At 55.5% G+C, this 17,359-nt stretch overlaps 5 protein-coding genes across 5 annotated transcripts; 1 reads left to right on the top strand and 4 right to left on the bottom strand.

Annotated features, from left to right (window-relative positions):
* Window positions 1-243: 243 nt before the first annotated feature.
* Window positions 244-748, bottom strand: CGCS363_v013198 (uncharacterized protein; the record flags this gene model as incomplete). The annotated part of the gene is made up of 2 exons (XM_036645047.1): window positions 244-334; window positions 408-748. 2 exons carry the CDS (start codon window positions 746-748, stop codon window positions 244-246), a joined length of 432 nt encoding a protein of 143 aa, XP_036489414.1.
* Window positions 749-1,426: 678 nt separating this feature from the next.
* On the bottom strand, window positions 1,427-3,397 carry dotC-1 (Efflux pump dotC; the record flags this gene model as incomplete). The annotated part of the gene is made up of 4 exons (XM_036645046.1): window positions 1,427-2,380; window positions 2,433-2,594; window positions 2,650-3,068; window positions 3,139-3,397. 4 exons carry the CDS (start codon window positions 3,395-3,397, stop codon window positions 1,427-1,429), a joined length of 1,794 nt encoding a protein of 597 aa, XP_036489409.1.
* Window positions 3,398-6,871: 3,474 nt separating this feature from the next.
* CXT1-2 (Beta-1,2-xylosyltransferase 1) lies at window positions 6,872-8,857 on the bottom strand (the record flags this gene model as incomplete). The annotated part of the gene is made up of 1 exon (XM_036645045.1): window positions 6,872-8,857. The coding sequence occupies one exon, from the start codon at window positions 8,855-8,857 to the stop codon at window positions 6,872-6,874; it is 1,986 nt and encodes a 661-aa protein (XP_036489408.1).
* A 2,099-nt stretch (window positions 8,858-10,956) lies between these two features.
* Window positions 10,957-11,695, top strand: CGCS363_v013195 (NADH-ubiquinone oxidoreductase 19.3 kDa subunit; the record flags this gene model as incomplete). The annotated part of the gene is made up of 2 exons (XM_036645044.1): window positions 10,957-11,114; window positions 11,245-11,695. 2 exons carry the CDS (start codon window positions 10,957-10,959, stop codon window positions 11,693-11,695), a joined length of 609 nt encoding a protein of 202 aa, XP_036489407.1.
* Window positions 11,696-12,787: 1,092 nt separating this feature from the next.
* Window positions 12,788-15,633, bottom strand: RSP5 (E3 ubiquitin-protein ligase RSP5; the record flags this gene model as incomplete). Its single annotated transcript, XM_036645043.1, has 7 exons — window positions 12,788-12,887; window positions 12,941-14,951; window positions 15,021-15,154; window positions 15,210-15,315; window positions 15,371-15,409; window positions 15,469-15,494; window positions 15,599-15,633. The coding sequence occupies 7 exons, from the start codon at window positions 15,631-15,633 to the stop codon at window positions 12,788-12,790; spliced, it is 2,451 nt and encodes an 816-aa protein (XP_036489406.1).
* Between the last annotated feature and the right edge of the window lie 1,726 nt (window positions 15,634-17,359).

Raw genomic sequence — 17,359 nt, 5'->3', positions numbered from 1 at the left:
CTCACCAACCGACATGCACCAATGCCAAGGACAAGACGGCCCGGATAGGCGGGATGGCCCCCAGAGGGTTGCGGAGCTTCACAACGAGAAGTGAGCTTGCAAGCGAAGGAGGGCGGCGTCTGCACAACGACACGACTTCTCTCCTACCGGGCAGGACGCAGCAGGGCCAGAACGACGCGAGGAATACAACTGTATTGAAGACGCCAGACTCGAGACTCGATCTTTTCCGACCGATGACGACACCTACTCCTGAGCCCAGATACCAACCAGATTGCCCTCGCAGTCGATGAACCGAGAGAAGAACCCCATCCCGTTGCCAATTGCAGTCTTGGGCCTGTGATGATCGCTGTCAGTCATCTTTGCAGATGGGCACAAGGGATCGAGGTCGGGAAGCACCGGTCACTTACACGTGCAGCTTCCCACCCAGTTTCTCTGCCTCTGCGACCGTATCCTCAATGCTCTTCACGGCGAACGTCGGCAGAACCGGAATACGCTCCGGCCTTCCCTCGTCGACGTTTGAGATGCGGTTGCTCTCCTCCATGAGCAAGAATGCCCCATGGAGGTTGCCCTTGTTGAAGAAATGCACCGTCTTCACCCACGGCGTCACCGATGCCATGGGAGTCTCTGGACACTCCCAGCCAAATACTGCCGTGTAAAACCTGGCGGCTCGGGCCGCATCAGTGACTGGTAGTTCGAGCCAAGTCATTTGCCCGTAGGGCGGTGCGCAAGCGGTGCCGTCTGAAGACATTTTCACAAACTGTGGAAATGATGCTGTCTGTCCGTAAAAGTGAAGTGACCCTGAATATGCCGTACGCTCATCCCGGAGAATGAGGGCACTCTGTGCTCGATTTAAGGATGTCACTTTACCGCCGGTATCTTCGTGGCTGGTTTCTTTCTCTCAGCCGCAAGCCCAGGCCGTAAGCCCACATCCAACTGTTTTGTTCCGATCGCCGTTAGAGGCTTCAGCTGCCTGGACAAGAGCAAGCCACCAAGCCACCCCCAGGCATCCACGCTCACATGACATCGTGTTTCTCCCGCGTCGGTTTTGGAGATGCTTGATCATCCGAGACATGCTCTTGCAGCACGAACGCCGTCAAGACGCGATTGCCTAGTCTACGCGAGCTGAAGCCGTGGCCTTTTCTATGATACAAATCGAAGTTCCAGCCATCACAGTTGTGGTTCTGAAGCATGCAAGGTCTTTAGCCGTCTTATCTATAGCTGATATGTAATCCTGATATTCGGCGATGTACAATGTACAGTTGGGGGAATTATCACACCCCATTTATGTATCTATGTAGACGTCATAGATCTATATCCATGTGCAAAGGATGAATGCTGATAACGAAAATCATCCAATGAACTATGCCCCAGCAACCACATCAACTCCTTCTATGTCCTCAATCCCTAGAGCCGAGCAGCCCTATCTCTAAGCCTCCCCGACGCCCTCATTCTCCATCAACGTCGCCCTCGCCTCCGTCTCATCGTCAACCTCCTTCTGCCCGACAGGACTCGTCCGCCCCGTCCCCGCCTGGATCAAAACCGCAACAACAGCCAACGCAGCAGCAGCCTGCCACGTACCCCTCGACGCGCCCGCGTACCTCTTCACCGCGATGGCGTGCTCCGCCGGCTCCAGCCCGCCGTTGAACACCAGCGCCGGGCTCCCAATCAGCTTTGTAATCAGCTCCTCCCTCGCGGCGCTCAGCCTCCCCTTGCCGTCGAGCTCCATGAAGCTCTCGACCAGCCCCGAGCGCAGCAGGCGGTAGAACACGCCGCCGCCGATGGCCGTGCCGAAGCTGCCGCCGAAGCCGCGGAAGGTGCCCAGCAGGCTGGTCGAGATGAAGTGCTCCGCGGGCGCGCTGAGGTGCAGCAGGTGCGCGAGGGTGTAGTTGAGCGTGGCGCCGGTGGCGAGGCCGTTGAGCACGACGGCCGCGACGAGGGTCCAGATGGCGCCGTCGGCGGTGGCGGCGAGCGAGAGGCCGAACATGGTCACGGCGAAGCACGACAGCGCGACGACGGAGGGCAGCCAGAAGGCGCCGTTGCGGCGGACGTGGAGCCAGCCGACGATGAGCCCGCCGGAGCCGAAGCCGATGTTTGTGGGAATGAGGATGGAGCCCGCGATGGCCGGGGCGTAGCCGCGCACGGCGAGGACGAAGATGGGGGTGTAGTAGAGGAGGGTCCAGCGGATGGACATGAAGAAGAGCTGGGCGACGCAGGAGAAGAGGACGCCGCGGGAGGAGAGGATGGCGATGGGGATGATGGGGTCGGTTGCGACTTTGAACTCGATCAGGACGAAGAGGGCGAGTCCTGAGAGTGAGAGGAGGATGGGGAGGTACTGGATGTCGCCGGAGAGACCGTAGAGGAAGAGAGAGATTGTCAGGACCTTATGGGGTTAGCATGATGAGTGAGAAGAGCGGGGTGATGAGGGTGCTCACGAGTGCGAATGCGCCGGCATAATCGATACGGGCCAACTTCTGGGTCACCGACCTGCCTTGCGCTTTCGTTTCTTGCTCCGAGCTGAGGGTCTTGGGGATGGTGAGGAAGGCCCCGAGACCGGCGAGGATGCCGATTGGTGTCTGGGCCCCAAAGAGCGCTCTCTGTATTATTGTCAGTTTGGAAAACCACTAGCAGGGGAAGAGCTTGAAGACGAACCCATCCGATCACTGGCAACAGCGCTCCGTACACAACTGCACCAAACGACAGCCCGATCGTGAAGCCGGCATTCACCAGCCCGACAAAAATGCCCCGCCTCTTCTTGTCGACCAACTCCAGCACCAGAATTACTGACAAGGTCATGATGCCGGCACCGCCCATGCCCGTCACGATCCTCCCAAATATGAGGACCCAAAAAGAGTGCGCCGTGGCGGTGATGACGCCGCCGACCGCGAAGCAGCCACCCAGGGGCATCACCAGATACCGCGGCGGGAAGATGGTCGCCAGACGGCCAAACAGAGGGGCCAGAGAGGCCATGCTTATGAGGTACGAGCTCGTGAACCACATGGCGCCCTCATAGGCCTTGAGCTCCTCCGCGATGACGGACTGGGTCATGGTCATGCCGGAAGTGTTCGACGCTGCCGACAAATGAGTATCAACTGCCATCTCACATCGGCCTCAGAGGAGATCACTGCCGGAAATTCTTACCCTGAAGAAAGATGAGCATCCAGACGCTGATCATCAGAACGACGGCCCGAGCGGCGCCGATGTGCTGTCTGGGCGCATCATGGTCCTCCTCTCCGTCCGAGTCCCGGCCTCGGCCGCTGCTGCCGGCCGGCGACCCATTTCGGAGCGTCCGAGAGCTCGTCTCGGAGTTCAGCAGCGTCGTCGTCTCCGTCGCGATGGCTTCATCGGGGAGCGACTCGACATCCCCTTGCCGTCTCCGAACATGCGCTTCATCCGCCATGACGATGCGGTTTCTACTCGGCCAGAATGCCCTTATCTCGGATGGTTGCACTGGCCAGGCTCGGCATTACCCATGGAAGCGGAAGCTGAAGCTCTGGCGGGGTAGCTGGTTTCCTCTTTGCGCAACGATGCAAGGCAGGCAGTAAACTCAAAAAATCCCAAGAACGAAACAAGACGGGGGAGGGGATGTTGGTTGGAAGCCGCACTAGTTCTGCATCACATGAGTTACTTGACCAGCGAGCGCCATGTGTATGATTGATTGATGGCGGACATTAGTGTCACCACGTGTTGAGGACCGTTTATCTTGGTGCTTGGTAATCTGGTTGAGTCCCCTTGCTTCTCTCCGATGCAGCTAGACGTCAGTTGGCGCGATAACTGAGATGGGGCCCGCCTTGGTGGAGCGCCTGCCCCGCCCCCGTCCAAATAAAGGCTCCTCAACGCTCTTGCCCAATCATGTCGCTGTTGTGGATGAACAGACCAACCTCACCTCGTGGATGTCAACGTCCTTTGTGATGCCGTCCGCAGCATGCTTCCAGTATGTTTGGGACTTGTCAATATTCGGGCTTGGAAATTTTGAGAGTGGTTTGATTTTCCCAAATTTATCGAAGCAACCTTATCGGAAGGTGTCATCCACCCCTGTGCGTCACTTACAACACCAAGTTTCGCTGCTAGATGGCAGTGCTACCAAAGGTGCTATCACCATTTTCAAGCTGGTTCTTTCTCCCTTGTTGATGTTACATTCTTAATGCTACTTAAGAACTTGGTTCAGAGGAGGTAGAAATCATAAAAGAGGATCTGGTGCACGTGTGAAGCTGGACCTCGCATGCAGCGGGACGCGACCAAGCTTGCACCGCGAGGAACACTCTAATAATTCATCTTCTTCACTTAGATATCTACCGCTGTGTGTCCACTATGGTTATTATTTGAAACAAATGTGAGTACTAAAATGGTGTGAAAAGAAAGTGTCTGTGTGCCTATCGTGGAAGTCTTGGGACTGGGATGCTTCCTATCAGAATGAGGGAAGAAACAGAAAAAGGGGGAACCAAAGAAATGGAATCATAATAGGAGGTAGAGAAAACAAAGAATGATGGAGGACGCAAAGAAACTAACATGGTCATGTTGCTTGTGATGAGCGACCTAGGAAAACTCAGAAAAGGGAAGGACGCTGAAGGTCGTGATGTGGGCACCTAGGATACGCGAGATGGATGGAGGTAAACACCAGGATATTTCTACTTTATTCAGAAAACAGGTGTCGAAATTCTCGTGGGTGAGCTTCGCAATAGAAATCCTCAGGCACTTCACTTTAATCCGCCGCAGAGGCGAAGTAGGTGTGGTGGTTCCCCTGGTCGTCGAGATGTAGAAGGCGCGCAGCACCCTGATACCACGCGTTCCTTCCCTTCCCGTCCCAGTAAGAACACACAACAATGACAAATGTCCTACTTACGATTCAATTCACCTCGAGATCATCACGAGCGGGTAGGGGACGCCCTACCCGCTCGGTGGTGGAATGGTAAGAGGTCTAGGATAAAGGAGGGTGGTGTGGAGGATATGGGTTCGAGCCTACGCGACGACAGGCAAAAACTACCGATCGATCGAATTTCCCGGAATGTGCACCAGAGACTAGCCCACACCGGTGGGTGAACTCTTTTGCCATTTGATCTTTATTTATGATTAGGAATGAAGTTATCTGCTACGGCAATGATCGATCCTACTAAGTGTCCGTGTGAAAAAAGAGAAGATCGTCATGGACAGAAAGCATTCATCCGTGAGAAGCAAACACAGACCGATACGATAAATTCCATCACTCCATGCTCCCCAGACCTAATACCCTTAATGTCCCTATACTCCCTTACACAACTGTGCCAGCACTCATGTCCAACTCAGAAAACTCGCGACGGGTACCCCACGGGCATCATATCGTAAGGCGCGGGCATGTACCACGCAAGTCCAAGGGCCAGGTTGTACGCCCAGTGTTGACTCGAGCTGCCGTTGCCCTTGTCAATGATAGTTTCATGCGTCTTGACGGGCTCTTGCGGCGTCTTCTTCGCCTTCCTCGGCGATTTTGTCGCATTATCGCCGCTCCTCGAACCAGGACGACGACGGTGCAAGCGGAGAAGTCGACGAATCCTGCATCGGGTGTTTCTCATTGATCGTGGCCGCGAAGTCTCGACGATCCATGGCGAAACCTTCTCATCAATCTCCAACAGCGGCACGTCCTCAGACTGTCGCGTGCTCGCCATCGTGGACGCGTCGTCAAAGTCCTTCTCGACGCTGTAGAAGCGATGCTGCTCCTTCTCGATGCTATAGAATTGATTTCGCGAGGCAGCCTGCGACTCTTTCTTATTCCCTCGACTCATCTGAGGTATGTGTGAGTGACCGCGACTGCACGCCAACGCGAGATCATTATACGCACACACGAACCACTTACAAAAGAAGACGTCAGACGCGCCCTTCGGTTCTTGCGAACGACTGTCCCATTTCCCGCCGACGGGGCAGCGCCGGCAGCGGCTTTTGAACTCCACGGCTTCTTCGGACTCCATCGCCGCCAAGACGCCGGCCACGTCGGTGATCGGGGCCCCGGGTGGGATATCGGCTGTTGTGGGATCGCGCAAACATGCATCTTGATCACGATTTACACCGGGACTCGGCGGTTGTCGTCTAGTCGCCTCGACGTTCAATTGATGTGACGACGGCCACTGACGCCTTTTCTAAGGAACGGTCCGGTCGCGTTGCAGCTTATATGAAAATCCTTGAGGGTGCATTGTCTCTCTTGTGCCAACGCACAAGTCTTACAGAAGAGTACGACCTGGCGACGGGGTGCCGATCGCACGGAAACTTACATCCAACCAGACTTCCCGGTATGCTCCCGGCGCCTCCGCCCATAATCACATCACGGCCGACCCTTGGATGGGGCCGGCCACGTTATTTAAGCCTCGGCGCCATGCCACCCGCGGCGGGCGCATCTCCAAGACTTGGCCGACTCACGCGGCACTTTGCACGGACAAACTGCAAAATCTCACCTCCGCGCCCTCAATTCGTGATCGCAAACAAACTTCCCGGCTAAAGGCAAACCAGCTCACTGGGTGTTGTGCCTCCGAACGGGACGAGCCACCTTCCTTGCCAAGGTAAGCGGCGAGAACCTTTGGGGCAGTCCGCCTCCGCCTCCACCTCCGCGCCAACAAGCATTTGGGGGCTGCCAAGCGCGCGAAAATAAGCTTCACGAGGGGTGCTGCCCTTGCGAGTAAGCGATTACCACCTTGAAAAACGATCATTAATTGTTTGTTGTGTATGTAAAAGGGCGGCCATGTATCTCTTCCATGGCGGGGGGAAATATGCCTTCGCCATGCGTCCACTCTTTTTGAAAATGCCCGAACGCCGGTTCTCCTTTTTGACTCCCTGCCCCAGATATGTCATATATGCGCATGCCACACACACGGCAGTCTATGTAAACTCTCTTTTTCCTTCCTTTTTGACGTCAAGGCAGATCGTCCACGTAGGCCAGCGTATCCCTCTCTTCGTCGCACAGCCTGGCAAACTCAAGCAGCAGCCGCCACACGTACAGCCTCATGTCTTCGCGCCTGAGTACCTTTGCCGCCCAATCACTGCCCTGCTCGGCGATCCATCTTGCAGCGTCATCGCCCTTACTCTTCTTCCCCAGAACCTTGTGCACATCCCACTGCGAGGGCGCAGCGTCATCTCCGTCAGTGAAGAAGTCCAGAACGCCGTAGAGGTCCTGGAACGTGTTGTCCAGCGGGACGAAGTGAAGCCACGGCACGAGGCGGTCGTCGTGCCACTCGGCGTACACCGTCGCCTTGAGCGGCACGCTCGTCGACAGCAGAAACGCGCGGAAGCGGCCGCTGAAGCTGTACCCGTCCGCGTCGGGCAGGAACTTGCTGGAGAACTGCTCTGCCATGGGCGTCGCATTGACGACGGACAGGTGCGGCGTGATCCAGTCGCATTCCTTCCGCCGGTCGTTGCTGGGCCCGCACGACAAATGGGTGAAGCCCACGTCAGCAAATCCGGACAGGAAGTCGCCTAGACGCTTCTCGCGGCGACGCGTGGTGTTGTAGCGCTCCAGAGGGGGCATGTCGAACGTCATGGCGCGGACGTCGTTGGCCTCCATGCCACGGACGGTCGTTCCGTTAAGCATCTCAACGAGGCGCTGACGGTGGAAGTGCATCCAGTTGTCTGACTGTGTCAGACCGCCAGACCCTATGCCGCGCCATGTAAGGCGGTCGAGCTTGTCTGGCCATGCCGGGCCATGTGAGCTGCCCCCCGTGTAAGCCTCGTCGTCGGACAGGTACATGGCACCCGGGATGAGAATGTCCGAGTTGACGCGGAGCTTGGAGCCGCCGAAGAGGGGAATGAGGTCCTTTGTGGTGTTGACATTCAGCGGCTCCACGAAAGTCCCATGGAGCGAACGTAGATGGGGTTGGACACAAGGATCTTGGGAACCGGTGAAATTCTGGACGTAGCCTTGTCGAGCAAACGGTGCCTCCCACGAATATGGCAACGTTGGCGGCAGTGACAAGTCTGTTGCCGCGGGTACGTTCTTGGAAGGTGAGCCCTCGGGGCATGCTTCGCGCACCAGATCCCAGTACTTGCGACGATCGTCGCTCGTCCACTCCTTCGAGTACGACTTGCCCACGTCCGTGAGACCCTTGTAGCCGCTCGTAGCCTTGTTCTTCATGGGCATCTTGCGTCCCTTTTCCTCCTTCGCCAAGTACTTCTCCTTCAGCTTCCACGGGACCAATACGCGGGGCTCGTGCATGTAGTTGATGGGCATATCCACGTCTGGAAGATACTCCTCAAACTCGGTCACGAGCGCTTTCCACAGTTCCAGCCAAGGCCCCCTCCCCTCGATATCTCCTTCGTCCTTGGTGTCCCCTTCGTCCTTGGTGTCCCCTTCGTCCTTGGTGTCCCCTGCGTCCATAGTGTCTCCTTCGCTCGCTACCTTCTTATTCCGAACCCGAATCACATGTTCCGCAGTGTTCGCCTGGCTTGCAATCGTCTTGGCTTCAACGGCCCAGAAGGGCTTCAGATCGTCGTAGATGCGGTCAAAGAACTCCTCAATGACAATCGCTTGGGTCTCCTCGGCATGGCGGAACCACTCTTGGAAGCCCGGAGGCGGGTGTCGTCCGCGCCGCTCTCGGTAGCGTTGCGCGGCATTATGCAGCGTGCGGCTCCGTTTCTGGAGGACCGCATCTTGCCTCGCTCGCGCATCGTGGATCAGCCAGTCGATCGGGTTCGCGTTGGCGTCGCTCGAGTTGAACGGGTACTTGAAATAGTCGGTCGCCTCGCCGTCGGTGAACTTGATCGTGGAGGCCTTCTGAGTGATAGTGTCGCGGTAGATGTAGGAACTCGTCAGGATGAGCGACAGAGTGAAGACAACCAGCACACCCTTGAGCAGGAACATGGGCGACCTGCTGGGCGGCGGCTTGTTGATTGCCTGCCACACCATGGCGACTGAGTACGAGATTTCTTCCGCTCAGTGGATGGGGAAGATCAGGTTCAGGTCACCGTGGGGGCTTCGAAGTGCGGCCGGCTTCCCATGTTCGACACCGACAGAGGAGAAGCGAAGGTCGGTCCACGAAAGCAAAGACCCTCCGTCGTCCACGAATGACGAAAGCCATTTGCTGCGGGTAGCTTTCGTAAAAGGCTACGCGGCTCAGGAGCCCCTTTACCAGTAGATGCGCCGCGGTGGCAGACCCTGGTTCGCTTGACGTGGGGACATGATTGCGTAGTGGGGGAGATTGCGCCGAGCCACTTTAAGTGAGTAAATTTGAACCGCAGCTGCTGTCTAAGACTCGCAGACAATGCTGGTTGAAGGCATGGCAGACCTCAAGGACGAGACGGGTTGAGTGATTGTGTTTGTCAAATATGCATTTCTGCTTTGTGGTTACTGGGGAAATCTGGTGGTATTGGTGCAGGAATTTGAACAACTAGGTCTGACCTCTGCACGGCCCCATACCTCTCGCATTCCTCAGCGGTCGAATGAGCCTCGACATAATGAAGAAAATGCAGCGGTGTTGGGCCAATAAGTAGAGGAATCAACCATGATATGAATAGTGTAGCAACATATGAGTTTCCGTCTATTCTTGTTTGAGGGCGTAATGAGAAAGAACGCTTATTTTTCCCCGTGTCTAGGTGGCTATTCCTGTGCACTGAAGCACTTATATCACAGACAACGATAGCGACGATGACGATAACGAGGAGGACGATAGTAAAAATAACGACGACGACGACGACGACACACGAAGGCGCTGACAAACAACGACGACGTTAGTAATGACAATAGTAGTAAGGACAATGACAACAGTAAAACAGACTTAGTTATGAATCTACATGAAAATTAGTCGCTCTGGCATGGGAGAAATAGCCCATCTCAACGAAACATCATGAACTTGTCACGCCATCTCTGTAGTTACAGCAACATTACATTTCTTTGATGCTAAAGACTTTATTTATTCATTGCGTATCTACGCTCTCAAAGGCAGGACTAGAAGAAGAGAATAGCCAAGAAGCAATAAGCGGAAAGGTTATCAACTCACACTATGCAAAGGAACGTTGAATTTACTGAGGTACTGATGTCAAGGTCGCCACGCTACTAGAAGTCCCCCTACACACTGACCATGATGGCATTCCCCATTTTGAAATCACAATGTATGAATCGACTAGAGAATCAAATTTGGCTATGTGAGAACATCCGTGTGAGCCAAGGGCCGTTTTTGTTGCCTGGATGCCGTTTGAGAGCCCGACAACGTAGATGTCATTGCGTCCACCGATGACACGTCCACTTCGTCTTCAGATGTCCAAATCTGAGAAACGCTACACCTTTTGCAGCCACTTGATGCCTGGCTCTTGGAGGAAAACAAACCCAACTGGTGGCAATTCGGTCTTTAAGACGTTTTTTCTTCAGTAACTCGGAATGATAGACCTCCAATGAACGTGCATGCACTGAACTGACCACATCATTGACTCCATCGGATCAACAACCCCAAGTGAACCAAGTTGGAGACCCCACACAGCTTACCTAACCACCACAGCCAAAAACCCGGACCAACCCGGCCCCCTCCAGCCAATCAAGAGCTCCGTAATGCAATATTAGCGAACCGCCCGAAAAAGAAGAGGCGAAAACCATCGACGACGTCGACCACTCGCCGACACACGCATTCATAGCGAACTCCCCCCCGTCCTCCGCCGGCCGCACCGCCCCTCCCCTCGACGAACGACACCTCTCCACTCCATCACCGCCGCACCTTCCCCTGTCCTTCACCAAAACCTCTCGTCACATTCAAAGATGCTTTCCTCCACGAGGACAGCGGCCTCAATGGCCCTGCGAGGTAAGCCTTTGCCCCGGCCCGACACCCGAGCGCCCGAAAAGAAACTCCCTCGCGGGAATCCCACGACGACGACGACGACGGATACCCCCAACCACAACCCAATCGCCATCACACCCGCCCACAGCACTTCAGGATGGACACATGGAACGACTGCGATAATGTGAATGGACATTGCTGACCTCAATTGGCACCCGTAGCGAGGCCGACCGCGTCCCTCATGCCCATCCGTGTCGCCGCCGCCTCCATCTCGAGCTCGTCACGAAAGGACGCCAGCTCCGTCACGCCGCACTCTGCCAGCGGTCTCATCAAGAAGGAGCGCAAGGAGGTTCCCCTGCCCAGCCAGGAGCCCACCAAGGGCGTCTTGCAATATGCTCTGTACGAAAAACCACCCCTCATCACCACTATCCCCCACAAGCGCTCCCCCCCTCGACCGCAATAATCTCCCTACTTGTCACATCACCAAACACCTTCTTCCGTCCGCGCCAAACTAACTCGCACGTCCTAGCACCTCCCTCGACGTAATAACGAACTGGGCCCGCCAGTCCTCCCTCTGGCCCATGACCTTCGGTCTCGCCTGCTGCGCCGTCGAGATGATGCACCTCTCCACGCCCCGATACGACCAGGATCGTCTCGGCATCATTTTCCGCGCCTCCCCGCGTCAGTCCGACGTGATGATCGTCGCCGGCACCCTCACAAACAAGATGGCCCCCGCCCTGCGCCAGGTCTACGACCAGATGCCCGACCCCCGCTGGGTCATCTCCATGGGCTCCTGCGCCAACGGAGGCGGCTACTACCACTACAGCTATTCCGTCGTCCGCGGCTGCGACCGCATCGTCCCCGTCGACGTCTACGTCCCCGGCTGCCCCCCGACCTCCGAGGCCCTCATGTACGGCATCTTCCAGCTCCAGCGTAAGATGCGCAACACCAAGATCACCCGCATGTGGTACCGCAAGTAGATTATTTGCCGTCTGTTTCATGGGTGGTTTATGCGTGGTGGGGTGCCGGTGCGTTGGAAAAAATTGGGCTTGGCCTTTTGGCCACTAAGCCATTAGAGACGGAGCGAAGAGAGGAGAGATGATCCTACAGGAGAGAGGCTGATATGCAAAATGGCATTCATTGGGGGAGCATCCGGGAGGCTGGGCTTTCTTTCTTTTGTATGCGTGTGCGTCTGTGTACATATGCGGAGGATCCATTCGGTAGACAAGCCGCGGATGGATTGTAGATTAAACAAGTTCTGCTTCCACGATTACTTTTTTAATGGCCTGTGGCCGCTGACTGCTGTGACAAAATTTATTCCGATGGTGCCATTGTGGTAAATATCTCGACTGGGAATGGCATCCTGGTGACCGAGCCTTTCGAGCTGGTAGACAATGTTGAAGCACCCCCGGGTAGTTCTGCGCAATCCAAAAACAACTATCACTGACCTTGGCAAAATTGGAAGACCACCTGCACGGCACAAATACTGCCCGACGGGTCGATGCAGAACAATCAAAATCCCACAAGTCCATGATGTGTATATATAACTACCTATATGTCTGATGCGGTTACACACTGGAGTTGTGATGCCCGTAATAATCAAATACGTCGACGCCCTATGGCAAGCTCGTTCCCGCCTCTTGCCCTTGGAGGCTCCGTATGGCTGCAGCTTTTCCAAGGCAAGTATTATCTCCTTGCTGCGACGCACTTCGCAGTTTTCTAGGTTACCCATGCAAATTCGCCGCACCCAAGGAGCTTTTGGTACAACACAGCTATTCTTCCACGCTCTTGCTCGCTCTCTTTCGATCTCTTGACTCGAACGGCTTCGTCGTCTCATCGTCACTTCCTCGGCCCTCCACATATAGAAAGTGAAAGAGAAGGTTTATTCCAAATATCCCTAACCGCACGCCGAACTTCCGAATGAAATTGATGCTGCAGAATTCACACAAACGACAGCTCCGGGCCGGTCCATTGCCATGACGCATGACCATAAGGCATGATGTAAGTCTTGAGCCTATGTCGAACCGGATAACAATAAAGATCGCAAATCTCGGGCAGGCTTCTGCTTGCAACTACTCCTGGCCAAAGCCCATGGTCTCCTCAACGGCAATGGTGAGCTTCTGCTGCAGCATCTCGAGGCTCTTGTACGGCGGCAAGTCCAGACGGTTGAAACTATGCATGGGTTAGCGACAAATATCGGCTGCGAAAATAACAACAGAGCTTACCATGTGTGGGCCTTCGGAAGGTTGTTTATTTCACCCGCCTTCTCAATAGTGAACCTTCTCGGTCCATCGCTTCCCTGGAGATCCTTGAAACCGTTAACCGGAATACGTGATGTACCCGTAGCAAATTGGAGCAGACGCGACTTCTGCTCTCCATCCCAGGAGCGAATCGTCTGCCAGAAGAACTGAATGACCTCGTCAGACTCAGTGTATCCGCGGTAGTCAGTGTGCTTCTTCCAGTCATCGACATCGATCTCCGCAATACCACCGATGAGCAACTCAAGCTCACGCTCATCAAAGACGTTGATAAGGTCCTGAGGGATGAGCTCGTGGAAGCCATCCTTAAAGGCTTGGAACTGCTCCGCGATACGCTTCTCGATTCTCCACTTGACCATAAGATCAACGTATTCCTTCTTGTTCTCGTTCGTGACGTCAATGTTACGTCCGTTAGGAATGAGATCCTCGACCGTCATGACACCAAAGCGCTCGTCTTCTGTAGAGAACGTCTGCTCCAGGATACCGCCAGAAATATCGTTGTCCAACATCCACTGCAAGGAACGGTGGAAATCGGCATCAACACCCTCCATGTCGGCGAGAACGACCGACTTGCCAAGGATCATCTTGTACAGGGCACCGATGAAGAACGCGTCGAGGAAACGACGGTGGAAAATGGCCAATCCGACGACACGGCCGATGAACTTGAAGTAGTTCAGGTGCTCCGGGTTGATGCCGGAGTGGGGGTTGATCTGGAGGGTATAGTTGTCGTGGGCGGAGTACTCGAAAAGGCAGTAGAAGGGGTTAAACATCTCGTGGGAAAGGAGGAAGAAGAACTCTCTGGACAGACCACCGTAATCCAGACCATCTTCTCCGTCAAACTTGATCATTAAACGCTTCTTCAAATCAGTAGCAGACTGCCGAGTGATCTCTGCGAAAGAATCCTCGAAAATGTGGGAGCGGCGCACTTTGATGTGGCACTGGCCGGACAAAATGCGCATAGCGGGCTGCGAGCGGAAGTAGATAAGCTTCCTTCTGAAGTCTCGCTTGTACTGAGGCACGTTCTGGTCCAGGGATGATGGCAAGCGGGGGTCATCCCAAGTTGTCGTCTTCGTGTTGTGGTCCACAAAGTACACTCTTGCTGTGTTGGTGAGGCGCATTTCCCAGCCGCTAGGCAGAGGTCCCAATTGGGATACGGGCTGTTGCTGAATGGTGCCATTTGTGTTGTTCTGGCCGCCATACATACGGATGTATTGCTGGCGACGAGGGTCCACCCAGGTGGTAGTCCGGGTGTTGTGGTCCACGAAGTAAGGTCGTCCCTCCGGCGTCCATCTCTGTTCCCAACCGGGAGGCAGCTCGCCAGTACCCGGGCTTGTGGCGCCGGTATGCATCATCGTGGCATTGTTCGCGTTCTGCTGGGCCGCTTGTTGCTGGGCCTGGAGAGTCGGGGAGTTTGCACCGGTACGGTCCTCGGGAAGCGTTCGGTTCTGATGTCTCTGGCGTTCCACTTGGGTTGCGTTTTCACGCTCATTTCTCTGTTCCACAGCTCCGGTGGCAGTAGGTCTGTTCCAGCTAGTCGTTCTCGTGTTATGATCAACGTAATATGTCCGTCCCAGATTGTCCTCCCGGCGTTCCCATCCCGCCGGCAGTCGGCCTTGCGCATCTTCAAACGGGCTGAGAGTACTGGCGGTGGTTCTCGCGGGAGCCGCGGCTCCATTTGCAGCAGGCGCAGGTCCGGTTGACGTCATGCTAGCCGGGCGGTGCGGTAGATTGACTTGAGAGCCAGGAACCGGCCCCCCGTTGGGAGCGCCCATGGCGGAGCCCGGTCTGCCGTCGGGCGGCGGAGCGGAGAGCGACGAAATGTTGGATCCTTGAGCGGGCGGGACGAGAGAGGGACGACTGGACGAGGCCTGGCCAGCGCGAGCGGGTGTAGAGAGATTCGTAGAAAGGTTAATTATTAGTTTTCCGTGGACAACGAGGTTGTCGGTCGACTTTTTCAGGTCTCGCGTGAGCATCTGGTCTTTACGGCGGGAAGCGGGTTAGTCACGTCCTACAGGATGAAACAAGCTGACGAGGGGAAGAGCGTTACCATCTGCGTCGGGTGCCAATTCGATAACATCGCCGATTCTAACGTTAATGACGCCGAGAAATCCTTGATCCTTCTTCTTGAACTTCTTCTGGTCAAATACTTGGACGGCGAGAATGGTGTCTTCATTCACGTGGCTGTGGTTTGTCAGCGATGATGCTCTGCACGAGACATGTCCGGAGCACTACGCACAGATCGAAGCTCTCGTTCCAGTACGGGTTCAACGTCCGCTTTTGAGCCGTCGTAGTCTTGGTCTGGTCTCCGTTGACGGTAATGACAGCGAAGGGATCCGGAAACCCTGTCGACGGTGTTAATCAACATGGTGAAGTACGATGGCAACAAGGACTACGTACGGAAGACATCTCGCTTGTAGAGGCCATCTGCGGCGATGACTGTGTCCAAGTTAGCTTTTGTCGATGCAGCGCGGGGAGCCGACGCGGAGAGGACGAACTCGTTACTCGAAGATTGGGCTTGCGGCTACGGGCAGTGACAGTTAGCTATCGTTATGCTTCCCGGCTTTGATGACATCGGAATGACCAGAGTCCATGAAGATGGGTCCGGCCAAGCAGGAGCAAACTTACTTGGGTTGCCCGGCATCATTGCGGGAGGAACTCATTTCGTCGCAGGATGTCCAGCGACAACGGTATCAACTCCCAGAATATTTGTCGTGTCCAGACGAGAGTCGCCCAGTGTTGGAACAGGTGAGGGGTCACGAATGATCTGCGGAACTTGTTTGAGGATACCGGATCGCGATCGTACGGGGTAGGTCTGGCGTCGGTCGAGGACGGGATGCACGCAGCAAAGGTGTGCAGCGACGGCGAGATGATGCGAACGGGAATTGAGGTTGACGACGACGGCAAAGGCAGAGCTGAGGCTGTGCTGTGCTGTGCAGTGCAGAAACCCCCCGCTTCGAATAGCCAAGTGGGCTGGGTTTTTGGGGTTCCTCGGGGCTACGGTGGATGATAAGGTGACGCGGCGGCGGGCGGGAAGCCCGAGCGAAGGGCCAAGTTGGTTTGGAGGTAAGGTATGGTATGCTAAAGATGCTTGGGCTGGTATCGGGCCAGCGATGGTCAGGCAGAGCGAGGAGAACGAGGGGTTTTCTCGCCGATCAAGTCGTGCGGTGAGAGAACGATTCGCCGACCGGATTCGAACGTTTGCAGAGGGAGGTTGGCGATGGGAAGTCGACAGGATGGAGCGAGTTTGGTGTTTTGGTAGTCGCCCCCGTCTGAGCGCTTGTCAAACGGTATGTGTGTGCGAGTGGGTTATTGTCTCCGGTCGGAAGTGCGCAGTGAGGCAAAGAAGGTTGTTAGGAGAGATGCGGGAGGTGAGGTAGGAGGTGGGTAGGCAGAGCGTCCTGTCACCAGTCAGCGGCCATAGGTAGGCAGGCATAGAGAGGGACACAGAGGCAAGAGGAGCCTTGGCCCGTCCCGCAGCTGGGTACCTTAGGCAACCTGGAAGTACCCCGGGCCTACCTCAGGTACCTTTTGGTCCACCAGCGGTAGCAGGGAGCCCATTCAAGTAGTGGAGGGCCCTGTATCTTTCTTCGCTGCAGCCGCCGTACAAAAGACACCTCCATACGTTCACAGGTATGGAGTCAGGTAGCGTAGGTAGGTAACATTGGCAGCAACTATTGCGGTGGTGGTAGGCCCCAGGTGTTTGGTAGACTCAGTTGCAGACAGCAGGGGAGGTAGGCAGGTAAGCGCAGGTGAGTTGAAGGAGACTTGGAGCAGGCGACTGGAGGCAACTTGGTGAGCATGGCATGGCTGGCAGTGCAAATGGCGAATTCACTCCATCTGTTCAGTCTTCTGCCCGAGTTGTTAGGCGTCGGCGGGGCTTCAAGGTAGCCATGGGGTACCTCTGGCTTGAGAGAGTTTGAGAGATATGTACATCTATCTGAGAAACTGCTCGCTGTGCTGGTCACTTGCTCTCGATTCTGCTTCAACACATGCACTGCTTCTCGAAAGGTATCTCGACATCAGTATCAGAGGAGGGGCTGTTCTCAGAATAGGTCCTGGGGATTGCCCCAGAAGGCAGGGCCTGCAGATTGCTGGGTGGATGACAAGCACATCCAAAGGCACGGCTGGCCATAAGAAGGTGCCGGGGCAGGTCAGATACTACAAAAGGTGCCTCGGAGAAGCATGCTGTTGGTTGGTGATGGGATTCTTGAACTGCAGACAATCTTACCAGGCGGGAGCACGTTACCTGCAAAGTGTTCCGCAGACTGCACCGCTGTCTTCCCTGATTGTACTGGCCTGCCTCTATTCTTATCCACCGCTGCAACCAGTCAGTCAGTCAGTCTCTCGACATCGACACGGACATCGACATCGACATCGACATCGACA

This window comes from Colletotrichum siamense (assembly GCF_013390195.1).
Source record: "Colletotrichum siamense strain Cg363 chromosome Unknown KSG_Cg363_contig09, whole genome shotgun sequence".
In the NCBI taxonomy this organism is placed as follows: domain Eukaryota; kingdom Fungi; phylum Ascomycota; class Sordariomycetes; order Glomerellales; family Glomerellaceae; genus Colletotrichum; species Colletotrichum siamense.
The sequence above is the reverse complement of the archived record's forward strand: the minus strand, read 5'-3'. Positions and strand labels throughout refer to the sequence as shown.